General features: G+C 47.5%; 1 protein-coding gene across 1 annotated transcript; it reads right to left on the bottom strand.

Moving 5' to 3' along the window:
* Positions 1–360: 360 nt before the first annotated feature.
* Positions 361–14,421, bottom strand: LOC133358837 (carbohydrate sulfotransferase 8-like). The gene is made up of 4 exons (XM_061577286.1): positions 14,354–14,421; positions 3,993–4,107; positions 2,913–3,370; positions 361–786 (listed from the first exon to the last, which is right to left on the bottom strand). The coding sequence occupies exons 2-4, from the start codon at positions 4,078–4,080 to the stop codon at positions 361–363; spliced, it is 972 nt and encodes a 323-aa protein (XP_061433270.1). The 5' UTR covers positions 4,081–4,107; positions 14,354–14,421.
* Positions 14,422–19,954: the final 5,533 nt, after the last annotated feature.

Here is a 19,954-nt window from a genome sequence, read left to right as displayed (position 1 = left end):
CATAAATGTTGTAGAATTAGTTAAACAACGAAGGAGGAGGTGATCAATTCGGACCCAGGAACGCAACCCTATTTTTCCCATAAGGTCTATTATTTGTCGATCGCGGTTTTTGCCCAACACGGCATTCTCCAGGAACGTAACGTAACCCCCACCCTCGCTGAGGTATGCCTGTAATTAATTCTATGATTTTATATGTAAGAGTCTGATCCAACACTGAAATTTTAGTTTGAAGCGTCAATACATTATTCTCAATTAAAGCGGCACGAGGAAATCTGGAAATATTTAACTCCAGTTTAGTACATTTTAGCGCGAGATTCGCAGATAACCATTGGAAGTGCGGTTCGGACAAAGAGGTTGCATTTATATTGGCTTCAGGTTTGCTTCCGAGGGCAGCGGGTATCCGAAGAGCATGTAGTCCTCGAAGTAGAATTCGTAGATCTTCTGCCTCATCTCTGGGCTGAGCTGTGCCAGGTATTGGTCCGTCACGGTCGCTGTAGAGCGTCCGCTCGGTGTCTGGGTGTATGCCAGCGACCCCGGCGCCCTGACCCTTGCCAGCAAGGCCGCCGCGTCGTGCCTCACGGTCTCTACTTTGCCGAGGAAGTCGTAGCGCAGCAGGCAGGGCTGGCACAGGTGGTGAGCGGGCAGCCAGTGCACGTCCTGCCACAGAGGCCGTTTAGGATCGAGGATGAAGCGCACCAACTCGGGGAAGGTGACGTAGTCGCCTTTAGCTAGCGGCACATTGGTCGAGTTTTTGCGATAGTGCTTCATTATGGTTCGTCCGTATAACTTCTCCATTGGTGAGAGGGGAGGAAGGGAGGCAAGAAGTGGCGTAAGTTGCGTGAGAACGTTGCAGTAGAGAAGTTTTCAGTTTTAAATTTTGCGGTTCAAAGGCCTGGACCGCCCTGATTATAACTACAGATGTTGTAACCATACAATATGTGAACATTGTAATGATCCCGTGACGTTTTTCGAAAAGGAGTAGGCCACTGTGTATCAGCGTCATTGTACAAATTTGCTTTTAAATAAATTGCTCCGAAATAACTCAAATGGAATAACAGATCAGAAGATCGCCCTCTACCTATAGACTATTGCACCCTTGCAGACCAGTGCTCTGATACCTTGTGCCACACGGGGACAGCTCTCATCAGGGAGTCCCCTAGGCAAAAAAAAACTATAAAACTGCAGCTTGGCATTGGGATGAGTGAGATGAGATGTAAATTGATTTAATGTGTCATGAGATGCTGGGGGGGAATGTAAGCGCCCGACCAATGCAATTCCATATTCCTTATAAAGATTGTGTGCGGATATGCACAGCCCTTTGTCACTCTACTGCAGGATGAGGGCCTCCCCATAACATTGCGGGTTTTAGGCTTTATTTCACCATGCTTCACCAGGCTGGTGAGTGGGACTGGTAAATGTGGTGGACATTGGTGTGGAAGAGTAGATGTTGCCCTCTCTGCTGAATGAATCGGCAGAGCTCGACGTTAGCTTTGCACTGATCTGCCATGCCTTAGAGATGGGGAGTCTATCCCAGAATAATATTTTCCCGATTAAAATTCTGAATATTTGAGAATCGATTCTACTTCTAGCACGAACGGAGTCTACTCAAACGACATCATAGATTTCAAATTTTGGAATTGAAATTACAGAATGGTTGTTGTGCTGATTAAATCCCACATATTTACTTAATTAACAGCCATAAGGTAAACGCGACTCGTTCTGTGCTACAATATCTCGTTGAAGGATATATTACTGGTGTAGTGTGCTGTCACTTTATTCACACCATCCCACACGGATGCTCCTCTTGTTCAACACCACGTACTCCTGTCACGAACTCTTCCTCCGCTAGCCTTCTACTTCGAGCTTATTTTCTCTCGCTCCGCTAGCCTCTTACTCCCCGCTCTCCTAGCCTGTCACGGACTCTCTCTCTGTATACTCTGCTAGCTTCTCACCCCACGAGCCTATCCACACTCAGATTCCGCTAGCCTCTCCTCTGCGAGCCTGTCTACACCCGCACCTCCAACCTCGCCTGTGCCCCCAGCGGGGGTTCAGCCAACACCGCTGGGGAGGACGAGGTGTGGAGGGCGAGGTCCCGGACTTCTCTTCAATCTCTTCACTGCTTCATCTCCAACCAACTCAACCCAACTGCCTCACATGTTCCGCTTATATCCCCCTCCTCATTAAGTGTCCTCAGGTGGCCCTCGTTAAGCCGGTGTCCTTCTGCCATCTCTTGCACGTGTTCTCCCCCTTATCGCCACTATCTCTCGCCTCCGTGGTGCCTACCCCGCGTTTGCATTTGCAGCCAGCCAATCACTGCCTCTTTCCATAATTGCTGGCGTCTCTCTGTCTACTATCTCCCAGGCCACACGCTGGCACCTGCTTATCCTGAGCTGACCTCACTGTTTGCAACCCCGTACATGAATGCAACTGCTGTTTGCAAACCCTGCGCTCGTTACGGCACTACACTGGTAAGCATGAAAATACTCCTTGTGTTAATTATTATTATTTATTGGTTAGGTTGTAATAAAGTAGTTATTTTCGTAAATTATTGTTATTATTATTATGTATTGGTTATTGTGTTTTTTAAAACATAATAGTATTGTAACTTTTTTCAATATATTTATATGTCGTGTATCTTTGAGTAGCTGATAAACATTCTGGTACAGCTACATATTCAGAACCTTCAGTTAATGTTTATTCCTTTTCCATATACAGTTTTTGTTATCAATGTAATTATTTAATTGTTCATACTGTATTAATCCGCCAATAATACATTTTCAAAAATTAAGGTTTTGTAAGATTACTGTAAGAGTCCAGGAAAATCTTGCCCAACACGGCTTAATCAACCGCGTGTTCCAACTATACACGGTTTATCAAATGAGGTCTGTTAAAAAAAGAAACGTGATACGTACCTGGTAATATTCGTTTTCATGCAAAAACTTGTCTCGGTAGGCCGACACGATGCGCTCCATGGGCTCCCTCACAAACATCATCACCGTGTAGCCATCCAGCCGGGAGCGTTGACCGGCAGCGTCAAACTGGCTCAGCTTGGTGTAGTTTTTGATCACGTGCACGTCGTTTTGGGACAAGACCCTGGACAGGTTGGCATTTCCTGCCATCGTGAGGAGCACCCTCTTCCAGTTGGTGCACCCAGCTTTGGGCACTTCGCAATACACGAGCGAGTAGCGGTCGCTCACGTAGAGGCGGGTCAGTACGTCCAGTCGCAAGTTGACCGGTGGCAACAGTGTTGACTTGTTGTGACTTTTCTTGAGTTGTCTGCAGACTCGGAAGAGAGTTGCGAACCTCTCCTCCTGTGTTATTCGCTGCTCCTTGATCCTAGGGGTCAACGCTGATGGTCTTGTCAAGCTTTCTGTCACAAGAACAAAGCAAATGGCAGCTTAAAAAAACAAGAACAATTTGTAATTAAAAAAAACTATTAAAAATGTCTCTGCATCATCAATCAAAGCGTGATGTTCATTGCCTCTGCTGGACCTGAGACAGTAAATATGCTGAATGAACTCGTGTTTATACTGCAGGTCACGACGACAATGACCCTCTTGTGTTTTGCATTCAGAATGCGCTTTGTCACGTAGTGAGACATCTCAGAGCACAATGCCCCCCTATTGGCAGCTGTTCCTGTGCAGCACAGGGTGACTCATCACCAATAGGGGGGTGGCGATGATTGTTACGCGAGTAGTTTGTGGGTATTTTTTGTGTGTAAATTTGAAGTGAGATTGACATTATGCGTAACTGGGAGAACTCGGAGGAAATCCACGTACGACAAGCGGAGAGCATACAAACTCCAAAACAGGCGCCCGAGGTGGGAATCAAACCCAGGCCCTTTTTTACGTGAGGTGCAAGTGTTACAGTATCACTGCGCCGCCATGATTCTCCTCAGTGTGGAGATTCCACAGAAATGTTGATATTCTAAATTCCCATGGCGTGGGTCAGTCCAGCAATAGAAGCTCTCTGCGTGATGTCAGTAGTCATACCAGCAGTAAACAGGTGGATGTCCAGAAATACAACCAGCAATGCCATTCCACAAACCACCAACAGCAGGAACACCTTGTTTGATTCCATCTTGAAGGAAATTGCATGCACATTCACCTGGGATTAGAAGATAGGAAGGCGTTGATTCACTGTCATAGGCATTCACATTTCAAACTTTTTCAGACTGAGATAGAGTTTATATATGTGTAGTAACTACCTCGGATGAACATCGCAACCAATTAACAGGCTTACCTCTCAAATTCCACTGGCAAATCCCCCCGTTTTGGTTAAACGTCGTAAAATGTGACTCCGTAAATTATACGCAACATTTACTAAGACCCGCACTCATCAACCTCCATGGTGCAAAATTCCCCACCACCCTCACAACCAAGGCGGCGTGGGGAGGCCCTTCATTGATCTCGTGGGTTGACAAATCTCTAAATGTTCGTTTTACACTTCATCCGTGCAAATGTGGCACAATAAAACAAACTCTTTTGTATTTTATTTTACCAGATAAGGCTCACTGGGCTATATAGATCTTTTTTCAGAAGCGACCTGGCCACAAATGATAGCCCAGCGAAGTGGCTTATGTGGAAATGTATAGCAGCCAACTTCTCTAAACTTGTGATGGTAAATGTGGATGAAAAAACCGGAGGACCCTGTAGAAATATCCAAGCAACCACAGAAAAAACATTTCCAAATGTACAGGCGTCTGTGTCCAGATCGAACTCACGACCTCCTGCATACCAGGCGAGGCAGTTAACATCTCGCAAGATAAGCTACTTCGTTGAGTTATAATTTGCGGCCAGGTCTCTTCTGAAAACGAGCTATATAGTTCAGTGTGTCTTACATGGTAGCATACAAAAAAATTACTTCGTAGTTTAGTTTTCATGCTGTGATTTAAACAGCAAATCTGTTGTCAATATTGACTTCGGTCATTAGGTGGCAGACCAGCCACGTGATTGATGGAGACCGCCGTTTGCAGACCTGCCAAGTGTGATATACGGTACACTAAGTATACATTGTACCGGTTACAGATGCGCAATAAATGTGTTGTCATCGATCTGGAGTCCCTCTTCTCTTTATTTCGAACGTGCAACACATATATCATGTAAACAAGTGTTTTAATATATTTCGATAATATTAAACGGCAACAGCCATTCACTACTCCGTGGTGGTGACGTCACCTCGCCGCCTGTGCCATGCTAGGTGCGTGCACATTGATGCCACGTGAAGTGTCAAAGGCCCCCTGGCAGGCGGTCACGAGACAGACCCTGCAGGTGTCCATGGGTTGACGGACTAAGATGGCTGACAGATGCATCACCTGTACTCCCTACCGTACCAACTCTCTGCGATTGTTGTGAGCTCCTCTGCCCATCCATTGTTGCTGGATGGCGACTGCCTGCAACTCACCAGTAGCGTCCTTCACAAACCTCCTCCACGCACACACGGCAGTATGAAGAGATCACTGTATTTCATTCCTCTATAATATCCACATTTCCACCACGGGACTGGATGAAGGACTGAGTTCCAGTTATTTTCCAGCATCTCAAGTGTGATCTATCTCATGCTTCTGTTGCGTGTTGCAAGACATTTTCTTGCTAAAGGCTGCATATGACCATCATATCGTTAGGTATATTGAAGTTTGTCTTGAAATTCACCTCTTTACGGTGCCTTTTCCCCCTTAGTTCTGGCTGTTTAGCCTGGTTCTGTTCATTTCATGCTTTCCATACACAGCGCATGGGGGCCTTCGGATGAAATGCTCCTTACAAGTGTAAGTGATTATTGTGAGATGTTTATGAAAGGAAATCCTACACGAGTCGTTCTGGTCTGGGGGCTTTTATTGTTACGTTCAACACCAAAATCTGTGGGGCACGAACAGTAGGAAGTAAAACTCAGTTTCATATATCGAGCCAATCACACAAGGCTTCACGGTGATTTTACAACAGAATACCACCAAAAGTCCCAAAGGTTAAAAGGAAGACAAACAACCCATAAGACAAACGGATACGCAAGAGAAATTAAATGTGTTTTTCAGACAAGCCCTTAAAAACCTCGACTGATGGAGCGTCCCTAACGGCCTGGGTCAAGGCGTTCCACAAACGAGGTGCCTTGACTACTGAACGCTCTATCAATCAATAACCACAGGTTTGTCCTCCGTAAGACTCATGGTGCCAGGATTTGGTGCATCGAAGTTGTCGGATAGAGGCAGCATACAGTTTGAGTATATCACCGAGATATAATGGAACTGCTACCCCCTTCAAGGTCCTTGAAAGTAAATGCAATCATTTTTTATTCAATCTTGTTTTTTAGTACTGGAAGCCAATACAGCAAATGATCGATAGGTGTGATGGGCTCGTATTCCCTCACTCCACACAGAACCACGGGCAGCAGAGCTTTGGACTAGCTGCAACCCGATTTGAAACATTCACTGTAGCACCACTATACAGGGACATTACAGTAATCAAAGTGTTGATGAAATAAAAGCATTGTACCACCAGTATCTCGGCATGCGGCATTTGAGAGAATTGAACGAACGCGTGAAATATTTCGCAGGCGAAAGAAGGAGGAGACCTTAGCCAGATTCCTTGCATGGCACTCAGAAGTCAAGGCAAGATAAAAAAAATACCCTGAGGTTCCCGGAACTTAGAATATGATATGATTTCAAGATCATCAATCATCATGTAGTGACTTGTACGGTGTCACGATGGCGCTTAACGCCAGCTACTGTCGCAGGAGTGGAGATGCATGCCGGGTGTCCCCTCTACACCAAACCATGGGTTGATATGCAAGCGGGCCATCGGGGGGCTCGAGGGACACATGACAGGGAGCCGAGAGCTTCTGGCATGATCCAGAAGGGGGCCGAGGACAGGGCGAGGCCGCGGCCGGGGGGATAAAGGGGAATCCCCGACAGGGACCGGAGCTTGTCTGTGGAATCATCCTGGGGTCCTGCGTCTCGTTGTCTCTGGGTCTTTGTTCTTTGCTCGGCATCATGGGTCAGGCAGTGTGTAAGCTGACTGACCCGTTCATGCACTTAATCCGCTACTCACATAGTTAACCATATATTTATCACTTAGATGTTGAACCAGTTAAGTTTAGAGTTACCCTGTTGGGAAGCTCTCAAATAAACGTGTTGCCTCCAAATCCGTGTGTGCCTACGTACAACACACTACAATCATACTGAAACCATGTATGGCTACCTCTTGTTTTACGTGGGGGTTGTGTTCCTGAAAAACGGTGCAAGACTCAAAATTGCATAAATTAAAACGTAATTTTCACAATAGGAAATAGAGGAAATGGTTAGGGTTAGGTAGAACACGCTATTGAACCTCATTATTAGGTGTACATATTTCACTGGTTACAGAACATATATTTACAATATTACTGTAGAGGAGTCGTGTGAGCAACCACGAAGGGGCGAACAGAGGGAGGTGCGAGCGAGTTGACAGTGGAAGATGACGTCATGTCACGTGTGCTGTAAGTGGGTACTTTCGGGAACAAAGGCGGGTTCGAGCTAGGGGGAGGAGCCGCCAAAGGGGTACTTAAGGGGCTACCCCGTGACGACGGCGAGGTCGTTGTGGGGAGCCAGGGCAAGGATCGGCTGGAAGAGGTCCCTCCCTCTTCATCGCCGGGCGGTGTTGGATGAGCCCCCGTCCTGTGCAGATGAGTAGGAGAGCGAAGGGGATAGCCGAGAGCAGGGCTCCGAGTATTGAGTAAGAACCGGCTGAGAGAGAGGGTTCTCTATCCTCGTCGCCAGGCGGTGTTAGATGAGCCCCCGTCCCATGCAGACGAGCGAGAGAGCCCCAAGGGGTAGCTGAGGGTAGCATGATATAAAATTCCGGAGTCCAGGCTAAGGAGCAAGAATAGAGAGCAACTACCTCTGGTGTGAGTTAGTGTCATGTGAAGTGTTAGTAAGTGGCATCAGCCCTTACAGTGAATTCCAGTCTCCACGTGATCGTACTGCACAACACTAACCATACGTGTGTAATGGCGATAAAGCCTGCATGCGGTGTGAGGGGACTCGTGACCACGGGAGGTAATGACAGGGAGGTCAGCTTACAGTACGAATGCACTAGTTGTGAGTGTGAAGGGTCTGGTGGCTATGGGAAGAGGACGGAAGAGTCTGCTGGTAAAGGGCGCATCCAGAGTCAGCGAGAATGATCGAAAAGGGGAGCGTGGCCTCCTGTTGGTATATATGGGAGATGCGCGGGAGACTCAGGGTTATTGCAGTGGGTTCTCCGCCTGATGCCAAGTGAACTGGTCTTCAATTAAGTGCCATCTCAAGAGAAGTGTGTCAAGTCGTTATTACACGCGTATTAAAGATAGTAACAGCCTACTCAAATAAATACATTTTCAAAAAATAGTAAAGTAAAAGAAGCATATTTTTACCACGTTTACCGGACATATTGGTAGGCAAATGTGTGCACAAGAATAACATCGCGTAGACAAGATCTTAAAAATGGTTCGCGAGAAGGAGATGCTGACTGATGCTGCTGCCCGCGCTTGTAGTTGCTGTACTGCTGCACCTCAGGCAGCATCGCTCCTGAAACTCTGCTGCCCCGATTAATGATGAGCTCACACCGTGGCCAACGGCACTGGAGCACGTTATTTAAATAATAGTGCACGCATCACAAAAAATAAGTGTTAAGTTAACCTAACACTTTCAAGATGGCGTTACATAAACGTGCGTAAAAACGCAAAGCGACTGTACTTAATGACGCGGGTTATGGGAACCCAACGACATGACCTCAGTTTTTGTCACAGTTAAACTTCAAGAAATGTTAATTAATCCACACCCTGACCAGAGAGACACTGAGGCAGGACTAAAAAACAAGAGCATCAGTGCCAGGCTTAGTCTGCAGATATATATTTGGGTGTCGTCAGCAGAAATATTATAATTCAGACCATGACAATGGAAAATGCTCCCGAGAAGCAAAATATAGATGGACAATAACAAAGGCCCTAAAATCAAACCTCTTGGTAACAAATCGGGCGAGTTTAAGATGTATGGCCCCCCAACATGACACACTGTTTGTGATCGATTAGATAGGGAGCTAAGCCAGGAAAGAGCTTCAACCACTGATGCTAACCAGGGTCTCGAGGTGCCTGAGCAGAACACGACACTCAAACGGTGTTGAACGCTCACACTAACATCCAAGAGCACAAAGGATCGAAAGTAAGCCCGAATAAGCGGTCAGGGATATATCATTGACCACCTTAACGAGTGGGAGCGAGAGATCGGCCGGCAGATCAGTGCGGCATCGGCAGTGTTGCGGACGCTGAACCTTTCCGTGGTAGTGAAGCGGGAGCTGAGTTCTCCAACAAAGCTCTCGGTCTACAGGTCGATCTACATTACCACCCTCACCTATGCTCGTTAGCCTTGGGTATTGACCGAAAGGATGAGATCATGGTTACAAGGAATCGAAATTAGGTTTCTCCGCAGAGTTGCCGGGCTAACTCTCCGTGATAAGGTGAAGAGCTCGGTAATCCGGGAGAGCCTCAGAGTCGAGCTGCTGCTCCTCTGGATGGACAGGAGCCAGTTGAGGTGGTTTGGGAACCTGGTAAGGATGCTCCCCGATAAACTCCCCCTGGAACTCTACCGGGCAGCACGTCCCACTGGGTGAAGATCCCGGGGCCGGCCCAGGACACGCTAGCGGTGGGACTGTCGCTGGCCTGAGAACGCCGAGGAATTCCCGAGGAAGAGCTAGAGTCTGTCGCCAGGGAAAGGGAGGTCTGGACCGCCCTACTCAACATGCTGTCACCGCGACCCTCACCAGGACAAGCGGATTGAGAAACGATAATACATTATTTTAATGCATGCCTATAAAGGGCACCATACTTCAATAGGAATTACCATTGATACGGCTATTTTAATACACATAATAGAAAGGAAGAACAAGATCAAAGGGCTCGCATAAGGCACATGCATAATGTACGTTGACTCATTAATCCCCCCCCCCCCCCCAATTTGCGCAGGAGCGCAGAAGTGTGGTTACCACATCTATGCCTCTATATAAGGAACGAAACAGTTAAACTTATCCACAAATCTGTCGCCTGATGAAGCTAGTTGTAATTACTAGCGAAACGTCATACTCAGATTGTATGTGGCTTGGCTCTCCAACACACCGGTGTGCTGTACAAGTGACAAATTGGCCACGTTCTGTTAACGTGACAAACCTTACTAGTTGGCTGTCGGGTGGCGGCGGGTTTTAACAACACATTTATATATTTACACGATCTAACCCAAAAAAACTCTATTATGGATGATATTGGTCGCGAAAGCCTACGTGTTAAACTGATAATTATGCAATGAAAGTTTCTACTTATGACACACACACGGCAACTTTGAATGCTCATCAAATTGCACAAGCATCTTATTTTCATTTACAAGAGTACTGTATGTAGATCTGCTTTCTATTTGTCTGACCCGCTGTTATTTACCATTGGACAATGCAAAAACATGTGTGATGCCACGTCTGATTGTTGATTAATAGTTCCAGGATTTCGCAAAAACTGCAAGGTGCGCCAAGAAAATAAAGCAGGTTAGATATTATACAGTCACATCTTACAGCGATTCATAAACGGCTATGTTGACGACCACACGCGTCACTGAAAATATAACTAAAGAAATAAATGCATGGCAAAACACCAAAGTGTAACTTTAAATGGCGTCAATTGACCTTCACCAGCGGCCACTTCAATAGCGCCGCATCGTAAACCAGTGACGTCACTAGGGGGTGCGGGGGTGCGGGTGACACCGTCAGAGGGGGTGACACCAAAATCTATTATTTTTTATAAAAAGAAATATCCCTATATTTCGATTTAAAGCTTTCGTGACTGCAGGGATTCATCTTCTTGGTTGACTTTGCCGAAAGAACCAAGAAGACTATCCCGATAGTCAAAACAAAAACATTTTCGTAAGCTCAGCTTACATGTGCATCGTTTTATAAAGCGATTAACATTACACCACTACAACTGCTCCAAACTGCATTCATACACCACAATAACCGATCAACAACCACAGCCATACACGACAACTGTGCCACACCCTTACACCAACTACAACCGCTCAACAACCACGAATAGGCCACAACAACCACAAGAATGCATTGCTATAACTGCTCAAACAACCACAATGCACCACAATAACCGCTCAACAACCACAGCCATACACCGCAACTGTGCCACACCCTTACACCAACTACAACCGCGCAACAACCACGAACAGAGGCTGCAACTACCGCTCGCACAACCACAACAATGTGGGCGTCACCTCAGGCCTAGGTGCTCATTGGTGGCAGCCCAATGACGCCAATCTTTAATGGATCGCCTAAAAAAGCAACGTCATAATGGTAAAGTTATATCTTATCACAATGGTACCAACGGCGACATTTAAGACCACGCGGGTCGATCACAATAAAGCTAAAGACAAAAATACACGGCAAGGACCGTACTCTTACTTTACAGGGCGCCATTTCCCTTCACAATCGTAAATAACAAACTTGGGGTTATTTCCGACCAACAGTTGATACTTTGACTCATATCCTCGCCTTTGTAAAATGTCATTATGGTCAACTCAGAATCTTAAACTAAAATAATTTAAAAACTCAACTATTTTATTTTTACCAAGGTAAGGCTATCACAAATGATAGCTCAACGAATGGTTGACACTCTACGGCTTATCACCGACAAGCTACCCATAGATGCCCGTCAGATGTAATCCCTCAACTTAAGGTCAATTGAATTGGCCGTAACAATAATGAGAAATGCGTGAGTGCACGGGAGTAATAGTAGCAGCATCACCACCACCACGAGATCTGCTTGTTGAATGTTGTGTTTAGTTTGTTGTCCTTCCCATGCATTTCCCATTATCACGGTTGGCTACTTACGGTGATAAATAAGTTTAACATACATTAACACATTCCCGGCCCGGTCTGGCACGGGTAGCCACGCCGAGAAGCAGCGGTGGTGTCTCCCACTTCGTCTCTCGATCACAGGGGGGGCCCAAGGCAGAGGTGGGACAAAGTCATTGTTATGCAAGTCCAAGTCGAGTCTGAAGTCATCAAATTCATGACTCGAGTCTGACTCGAGTCCAAGTCACATGACTCGAGTCCACACCTCAGAGGTGGGACAAAGTCATTGTTATGCAAGTCCAAGTCGAGTCTGAAGTCATCAAATTCATGACTCGAGTCTGACTCGAGTCCAAGTCACATGACTCGAGTCCACACCTCAGAGGTGGGACAAAGTCATTGTTATGCAAGTCCAAGTCGAGTCTGAAGTCATCAAATTCATGACTCGAGTCTGACTCGAGTCCAAGTCACATGACTCGAGTCCACACCTCAGAGGTGGGACAAAGTCATTGTTATGCAAGTCCAAGTCGAGTCTGAAGTCATCAAATTCATGACTCGAGTCTGACTCGAGTCCAAGTCACATGACTCGAGTCCACACCTCTGGCCCAAGGGCTACATTGTACCACGGTGGGGGTCTCTCCGGTGGGTGGCGGTAAGGGGGGGGAGTAGAGAGTGTTTCGTGACAAAACGGGCAGAACTAGTTCGCTCAGAGCCCCCCACAAACCTCACCCACCATCTCCATCTCCTCTCTCGCTCGCCCTCTTCACGTCTCCCCACCTGAGCTCAGCCCAGAGCTCCCTTCACCTCCACCATCACCACTGCCCTTCCCCTCGCCACATTTACAATCCCGAGCAATCAGTGCAAACACTTCCCCACCGACACACTCTGACGGCTCTCGTCAGCTCGCTCGCGTATTCCGACATACATGCATGCGTGCGTAAACTGAACGCCGGGTGGGGGAGATGCCAACTCCGCTCGCTTAGCTCCGTCCTCCTACAGATCGCAGGGAAATCTGTCCCGCTGTGTGATATACATACAGTATACATGCATCCAATACATCCAATTGACATGAAATTGCATTGATTCGTTCATTATGCCTGGCTCTCTTTATGGGAAGAGAGTTTTCATTCTTCGCGTTGTAATAATCAGAAACGAATCCAGTCCCAATTCCGGCGAAGACGGTTCTCTCTTCAAGTTGCATTTGCAATGACCATCAACAAATCGCAAGGGCAGTCAGTTCGTCATTTGGGATTGTATATGCCGCAGCCAGTTTTTTTCTCACGGACAATTATACGTGGCATTGTCAAGAGTTACGTCAAGATCAAATGCCACCGTATTGATTGAAGACACAATTTGTTCATAAGAGGATGGAGTTTATAAAAAAAAGTGTGTACCAATTGGTCATTAGGCAGTGATTATACATTTCGTTTTCGCCAGTACCATTTCCACGATTATATCTTTTTTTACCTATGAGAGGAAACCATATAACCCATGCAGAACAGTGGCGAGAACATACCAAGCCCACAGAGAGAGGAACCGTATTTGGGAATCGAACCCAGACCCTTGTGGCCGTAAGCACGAGTGTCACCACTGAAAGCACCCTACACCCAGATATGATCAAACAATCTCGACGGATGGCAACAGCAAGGGGAGCCTCTTCATCCAGCCGTGGATCAACAAAGAATTGTAATGTAAAGAAACCATCGCCAGTGGTAACAAACCACGTCGCGATCTTAACCAGGGCTTCGGGTCTCTCTCCGTTCTTTCTGTAACACCGCTAGGCCTGGCTCTGGGTGAGCATCATCGGCGTAAGGCGCTATCACGTTACCCCGTGGGCCTCTAATGATATGAGGACAAAGCAGGTTTCGTGAGGTGGGATGGATGTGGCATGGGCAAAGGCAAGGTTGTAGCCATGGAGTCAACATTGGGGGGACCAAATTTTCCAGGGGGTCTGGGGCCCCCCCCCCCAGAAAAAAATCTAAATTTGAAAACGAATTTCCTGGCTAAATATTTAAAAAAATCACTAATGCATCTGATGGACTTTTTAGTAATTTTTTACAATAATGTCTAATAGTCTATTGTATTACATTGCTCTGTTTTTTCTTTTTTACCTTTTCTTGTTTCATTGTATGTAATGGCAAAGATTATGGATGAATAAAGTACAACCATAACCACAATCAGAAAACAGAAATCTATTTTATAGCAATATATGGGGGGGGGGGGGACATTTTGAGAATATTTTAATATTGGGAGGGATGTGTCCCCCCCAATATCTATTATAATTACTGCCTTGGGCCAAGGTGTTTCCCCGATAAAGACCAAGAATTCCGGTCTGCTCAATCTGAAATTGAACGATGATCATAATGATGACATTGATGATTAAGTTGGTCGTAGTAAATAATTGTAATAGTGATGATGATGATGTTGATGGGAGTAACTCATGATGACGATAACGACATTGATGATTAAATTGGTCGTAGTAAATTCTCGTGATGATGATGGGAGTAACTCACCTGCTTCTTTTGAAGGCACCGCGTAGCAAGGCGCCTCAATAACGCGGCAGCAGCAGCAGGAAGGGCCGGTGCGGTCCAGCAGTCCCTCTGCACGCGATTAATAAGTTCGCCGGCACTCACTCACTCACACTGAGTTAAACCGTAACCAGTACGCGACCCCCCGCCCATTATACATCAAGCCTGGTCCAGCTGGGGGATGGGGGCATGGGGAGGAGGAGGGTGAGGAGAGGAGGGCGCGGTTGGAGGGCGAGGACTTAGACCCACGTAGCCCGATTTGGCAAGGGGTGCCAAAGGATGCCAAATGGTCCCAAAGGCCACAACTGACCAAAATGTGGGCAGGAGCGAAGGTGAGGTTTGACGAACAATAATACAATCGACGAAGTAATTTTAAAGGTCCATACGGTCCGGTGTTATGAAATGTATTGTTACGGTTCAACAAAAAAGGGAAGCACTGCTAAACTCATACATGAGGAGAGATAGTGTACATCTGTGCGTAACACTGTCAAAAAAGTACTGTATTGCAAATAAAACAAAATAGAGTAACATAAAAATAAATGAGTTTTATCTTCACCTCCCTTGAGTCCTGATGCTGGCTTTGCGTGTCGGAAGGAGGCGATGAGACACCACAATTACACACACACACGTGGGCACTCAGGCGTACACGCAGACACACAAACACACAAACCACAACGATCCCCCGTGTAGCCTTAACAGACTGTTGGGGCAAGTGCTGTTAGCGAACACCTATGAAGCCCGGCACTGTGGTACACGAGGGGGTTCGTGGCCAGCACCACGCCCGGCCACCTTTGTCTCCCCAGTGGTGATGTTGACACACCACAATGGGTATTCATTTGAGGCTAAGTCGATCTAGGGGATGCCCAGGACTCATTTACATAATCTCCACTGGTGTTGATCGTGAGCGGGTATCGAACTCGGGTCGCCAGGCTGGTAGCACAGCACGCTAACTATTGCCCTACCGCTCCCCACAAACACACGAGGAGGGCACGCGTGCACACACACGCGCACACACAGACGCAACAAAAATCCCCAGTATAGCTTTAACATACTGTTGGAACAAGTCCTGTTAGTGACTTGCACCTAGGAAGACCATCATGGCACACAAGTGGGTATCTTCTTGGTTCTTTCGGTAAAGTCACGTAGAAGGGAAGTAATAAAATAATAAAAATAAAACATAATGAAATAATTCTCATGACGTTTCGGCCACAACTCAAGTAGCCGTCCTCAGGTGAAAACCAGGTCTGTCGAGGCGACAGCGTCTGAATGAAACCGCACACGTGCTTGGAGCATATATAAGCTGGGTTGGAAGGGGGGGGAAAGGGCGCCTTGACAAAATAATTTGCATATCAAGAGGAAATTAGCATATTTATGGGAAATCCAGGTATGTGATTAGTACTACTTATGCCCGTGCATTATGCAGGATTAGCAGCATCAAAGGGAGGGGATAGGGGTAGCATTAATAAAGGAAAGGAGTGTTAATAGTATGTAGCTGCAGTAACTAAAACCACCACGTAAACAACTAAAGTATAAACTACATAGTATCATCAGTATACTAAATATACTCTACAATAAGCTGAGTTACTAACAGTAAGTAATACATTACAATTCTAGGTCGTAAAAAATATAATGTGCTTCCATCTAAACTTTATTCTCTTACATCACACGAGTCTACACCGTACTATTACTGCCATAGACAAACCCAACATTAAATTATATACTGTATTGCTGTAAACCACCCTATACATTGTTTCATTCAGACGCTGTCGTCTCGACAGACCTGGTTTTCACCTGAGGACGGCTGCTTGCGTTGTGGCCGAAACGTCGTGAGAATTATTTGATTATATTTTATTTTTTATTATTTTATTACTTCCCTTCTACGTGACTTTACCGAAAGAACCAAGAAGATGAATCCCTGCAGTCACGAAAGCTTTAAAACGAGTGGGTATGTTTCTGCGTATAAATTGGTTTGTATATGGATCGCATACATATGGTGTGTAATAGCGCTTGCTGGTAGAGAGCAGCCGCAACTGTGCTGGACAGACTGCACACGCTGATGAGGGTGTGCACGGTGTGTGTTGGCAGAGCTGAGGAACTAGGGCAAGGGTCAGGGAGGACCCCATATGGAGTCCCCTGGAACCTGCTAGTGGTCTCGAGAAGGGAGGTGTGGTCAGGGCGGAGCCAGGCCACGCTGGTAGCATAAAAGGAGCCAAGAGCGGGAACTTGAGGTTGCCGGTTCTGGGAATGGACTCGTCTCGTCGCTTCTGTAGTCTCGTCGCTGTCGTCGCTAATCGTCTCCACTAGATATTGCGCTATGAAGGATAGTAGTTGGCTATCTTAGTCATCGCCGTCAGTGTTAGACAGCTAGAGTTGTGTACAGACTAGGCTAAGCTACTGTAGAGAGTGTGTGGAGGAGACCGTGAAAGTTGTTAATAACGAAAGTGCCTCCTAGAAACTCTGTCTCTGAATCATTGACTTTACAACTGGTGTCAGAAGTGGTTGGAAAATGCAATAGACATTAGGGTATAGTAGCAACGTTGAACTTATCAAGGATAAGGAACCTACCCATAGTGTCATCAGAGGACAAAGACGGCGAGACGGTCATCCCTCCGCCAAGCCCCGGGACCCGGGACCCCAGTTACAAACCTCGATGGTGCAGAACCGGCAGCTGCGGATCAGCGGGAGAGGGGCACCAATCCTACGGAGTCGCGAACTAGGGATGGGTGGTGTGAAGTGGTTATCCGCGTCCTCGCCTGCGGTCCAGGGTACATCAAGTGGGCCATCGAAGCTGCTACCTGCAGCGGTGGTTCCCACGGCAGGGACCATGCAGTTGCCGGGTGTTATTTTTCCCGCCGTGGGCATGGCGTGGCAGGTGGGCGCCATTGGGAGTAGGACGTGGGATGATGCTAAGAAGGCGCCGCGTGCCGACCACAGAGGCTGCCTTCCGTTCGGGAGTTCATAGCGGCAGGAGGCGATTGGACGGCGTTCCATCATCGCTTCAAAGCAGCTTGGGTGTCCGTCGGGTAGATGGAATAGGAGGCCCTGCAGGCCCTACCGATGGCCCTCGCCAGGGAGGGGCCGCGCCCTTTAGGCCGGTTTTTTTGTTCCTCGGAGCCCCAAAGAAGTACAGGATCCTGTCCAAGGCGGGGACCCCGCATCAAGGACCCGATTCACGTGAGCCATGGCCGATAAAGCGGACTCGCCTTTGTACTGTTTGATTGGGGGTAAATGCTGTGTAAAAGTATAACGGGCGCTGAGAAGGGGGTTGCGTGGTGCTGTGAGCTTTGTGTTGGTTGTTGTTGTTGATGGAATTTTTTTTGCCTGTGCCATGCGCTAAGTATCACGGCAATTGTGTTGTCGGTTCATGGGGGGCACCGCAGTTGTGCTGTGTGCCTGCACGCATGCCGACTTGCTCGGAGGGAGCAGTTGTTGGGTTGTTGAGGCGCGAGAAATAGCGCAATTGTGGTTTTGTATGGTTGTTGTTTTTTAGCGTTTTGAGGGATTTTGGATGTTCCTCGGTTGTGGAAGTTGCTCTGCCTTTCAATCCGGTTGCGTTACTGTGTATCAGCTGGGACGGCTAGTGTTTATAAACAAGGGGGGGCATGATGTAGTGTAATAGCGCTGGCTGGTAGACATCAGCGACAACTGTGGTGGACAGACAGTACACATGCCGGTGAGCGTGAGCACGGGTGTGTTTTCAGAGCTGAGGAACTAGGGTAAGGGTCACGGAGGACCCCATCTGGAGGCCCCTGGAACCTGCTAGCGGGTTCGCGAAGGGAGGGGCAGTCAAGGTGGAGCCAGGCCACGCTGATAGCATAAAAGGAGCCGAGAGCGGGAGCCCGAGGCTGCCGGTTCTGGGAATGGATTCGTCTCGTCATTGCTGTCACTTTGTCGCTGTTGTCGCTAATCATCTCCGCTAGATATTGCGCTACAAAGGATAGTAGTTGGCTATCTTAGTCAGCGCCGTCAGTGTTAGACGGCTTGTGTTGTGTAAAGGCTAAGCTAAGTTACTGTGGAGAGTGTGTGGACAAGACCGTAAAAGTGTTGGGTCTGTACACACGTGACGTCACTGCTATGTCGGGTTGGTACGAATGACATCACTGCCAAGTCGGGCAGTGTGGAGGCTGTTGACGAGTGCCACGGAGGTCGTGTCAGGCCATGGCACTCTGAGTGAACCCGACCGGACACGTGACCAGATCAAGGTGGGGGCCAGGGGCCCCTGGGGGACCTTGGGGGGCACGTGATCAGGGAGCAGAGCCTTCTCAAGGGTTCGAAAAGGTGGGCTTGGCCTGGGTGTGGCGGGCCACGCCGAGGCGCATATAAGCGGGCTCGTCACGCAGAGAAAGGCTGTTCGTATCCGGGATGAAGACGCCTCATAAAGACTGAAGACAGAAGCCTCAAGTCGTCGTGGCCATGCAGAAGTCCTCCTGGCTTGGCCACGTTGAGTAGTATCCGAGTGTTCGAGTGTCAGCAAGATTAGGATGGTGGTCACCACCTTATATATTGTGTGTGTTACAGTTGTATTGCAGTTGTGTTAAATAAAGTGTTCCCTCCATACGAGTGTGTGCGCCTCTGTCGAACCATTACATATGTATGCATGTATACTATATGTGTGTGTGCATCTGTGTAAATGATCAGCTGGTGCGTCTGCCATCATCTCAATCAGCCAACCCCATGGCACCTGGGTCTGTTTTGTGACCTCCTGGTCAGCGAGCACTTCGACACTTCACGTGGCCTCAAAGTGCACCTGGCCTGGCAAAAGGCGCCGTGGTGATGTCACCATCACTTAATGGTGGTGTCGCCTAAAATGACGCCACCCCACTTCTGGATCACAGAAGACTTACACCACGGTACCAATATAAATAAAGGCAAAAGATGGAAGCAATTCTGGACTGTGGCCGAGGTCAAAAATAAACATCTCGTACAGGACCCTACCGTCAAACCTCCACGGTTTCAACATTCCATGCTGCCAATGGTCGACAGTCGACCGAGTCAGGACCGGGCATGGTCGATGCGGCCACCTGATGCACAAATGACGCATCAGAGATTCGGCGGCCTGTGAACAGCTGCTGTATTCACTCCTTTAAAGGAGGAACAAACGAGATCCACAATGTGTCTGAACAGACACGAAGAAGAAAAAGAAGAAGCGAATGGTGGGTATTGGTAAGTGACGATTGTCGTCAGTATTTAAACCACACTAACAATTCACAATTTAAAAAGTACCCATGTTTTCACAATAGCTAAGAGGGGGTGGGGTAAAGACTTTTTTCTGAGTGACATCGCCACTTCGTGGAGGCATGCGGGACTGAATGTCCCGCGATGCTCTGAGCAATGCATTTTGCTGCACCGCCCGCTGCTACCCACCACGTAGCCCTGCTGACTTATATGGAAAAAAAACTGTACTGAGTGAGCACTCAGCCTAGTACCATCCCGGCTAAACTCTTGCTGAGCTTCCTAGATCCGACGTTATCTGGCGCATTCTAAGTGATTTGGTCACGATGCCAAAATTGGATTTAACCATCTGACAGAAACTCTTTTTCATCTCTCAGCCTAGAGGTCTTCAGTCAAGACTGCCAACATTTTCAT

This window comes from Lethenteron reissneri, chromosome 63 (genome assembly GCF_015708825.2).
Source record: "Lethenteron reissneri isolate LAM-NWPU_2019-01 chromosome 63, ASM1570882v1, whole genome shotgun sequence".
In the NCBI taxonomy this organism is placed as follows: Eukaryota; Metazoa; Chordata; class Hyperoartia; order Petromyzontiformes; family Petromyzontidae; genus Lethenteron; species Lethenteron reissneri.
The sequence above is the reverse complement of the archived record's forward strand: the minus strand, read 5'-3'. Positions and strand labels throughout refer to the sequence as shown.